The 1,748-nt window shown below is 38.7% G+C and overlaps 1 protein-coding gene across 1 annotated transcript in view; it reads right to left on the bottom strand.

Annotated features, from left to right (window-relative positions):
- The window catches only part of PDE7A (phosphodiesterase 7A), a 40,704-nt gene that overhangs the window by 30,645 nt on the left and 8,311 nt on the right, over positions 1-1,748 (bottom strand). Inside the window, exon 2 of the mRNA XM_045290991.1 lies at positions 526-586. Within this exon, the coding sequence (XP_045146926.1) occupies positions 526-586 (61 nt within the window). The remainder of the gene's footprint in view (positions 1-525; positions 587-1,748) is intronic.

The raw sequence follows: 1,748 nt of genomic DNA, 5'->3' as shown, positions 1-1,748 counted from the left end.
GATGACATGAGCTAATCAGGTATTTCATGGTCTCACTTTTGTTCCTGCTGGTGTTTGTCTCTTTAGTATTTAATGACTTTTTATTGCTTCTGAAGAATACTCAAGACAAGTTTTTAATAAATGTGTACTAATGTATGTGTGTCCATTATTAAGCCAGGGATGTCTCAATTACCTAACATCGAAATGCCTCTCTCTATTCATATCTCACTGATACCGATTTTCAGACTCCATACTTCAACATAATACATACGATTAATGGAACAGTCAATGATCAAAGTTCTTTTTTTCCCCCCCTAATTTTATGAATCATTTTATTGGGAGCTCTTCCAGATATTATAAAAAACCATAATTCAATTAGATCAAGCATAATTGTACAATTGCTGCCACCATCAGTTTCAAAACATTTTCTTTCTTCTTGAACTCTTTGCAGTGATCAAAGTTCTTACGAAAGATAATTCCACTTCAAATAACATTATATATATAAGCAAAAACCGCCAAAATTTGTACAAAATAAATAATGCTTACCCAGCATACGAATGTACAGTGCAGTCTGATCAGAACTGTCATAGGAAATAGCTCCACGCCTCTACAAATAAAGATAAGACACGTATAATTTTAATGTGTGACAATTATATTGATAGAAAAATCCAACAAAACTGTACTTGGTATGTAAAGTACTGTGCAAGAGATCTGGGATGCAGATGCAATACCAGGGTCCTGCACGTGAACGCTCCGGTGAGGGCGGAGGGAAGGAAGTGGCATCCGGCACGGTGGAGTGCCAACGTGCAAGCAGACACAAGACGAAGACCCTACAGCAGATGGCAACTTGACCTGTCTCAGTTAAGTCAAAAAAGCATGTGTGGAAGATATTTAAATCGACTTTTAAGGGATTAATAACTCACACCGAATCCACTGCCCTCACGTTGGTTGATTCTGACTCAGAGCGGCCCTACAGGATAAGGTAGAACTACCCCCTGTGGGTTTAACGAGGGTAGAAACCCCTCTTGAAAAAGCATGGGAAAAGGGAAAGCCAGGCCAACCACATTAACAGGAGCACAGGCCAAGGGACCCTGAGCGTTAGAGACTGCTAAGTCCTCTGGTTTTCTGGAGCAAAGAGCAGAGGAGGAGGGGAGGAAATGTCTCTTGAAACTAATTAAGAAGTCGTAAGGGATTTTTAAGAGTATGTAAAATATTTATCAAGTTAACGCTGGTGGCAGTTTGAGGAATAGATTGGAAAAGATAATAGATATGAAAGAGTAATCTACTAAAAATGATATAGCATGGAAATCCAAAAGAATTCACAGAAGATTATGAGCCCACTTGGAAAGAGGCTTTCTGCAAAAGCAGAGCTGCGCACCAATGATATCGTCCACTTACGTACTTTATTATTCCCTCCATCTCAACATGAAAAAATAAGCAAACAAACCAAGAATCATCAGACATTTGACAAAACTCCTTAGTTTTAAATAACTGGAACAAAATGAAAATCAAATGTCTCAGAGGCTAGCAAGAAACAAGAGAATGCATTAGAATCAACTCGATGGCAATGGGTTACTTAGTGTGAATCCGTGAAAGTAAAAACTGGCTAGCACTGAAAAAGACGTATTTAAAAATGTATCTTGTTAGCAGCATATTTTAAGAACCCAAACTATAAACAACCCCATATCCACCAACTGATGAATGGATAAATAAAATGTGGGACATCTACACCAGTGGTCTCCAAAGTGGGTGGTGACACCCCCACCCCA

The sequence above is a fragment of the Echinops telfairi genome, unplaced genomic scaffold (genome assembly GCF_000313985.2).
Source record: "Echinops telfairi isolate 266 unplaced genomic scaffold, ASM31398v2 ScPeMD7_1;HRSCAF=3_0, whole genome shotgun sequence".
NCBI classification, from domain to species: domain Eukaryota; kingdom Metazoa; phylum Chordata; class Mammalia; order Afrosoricida; family Tenrecidae; genus Echinops; species Echinops telfairi.
This window is presented reverse-complemented; position numbering and strand designations above follow the sequence as displayed.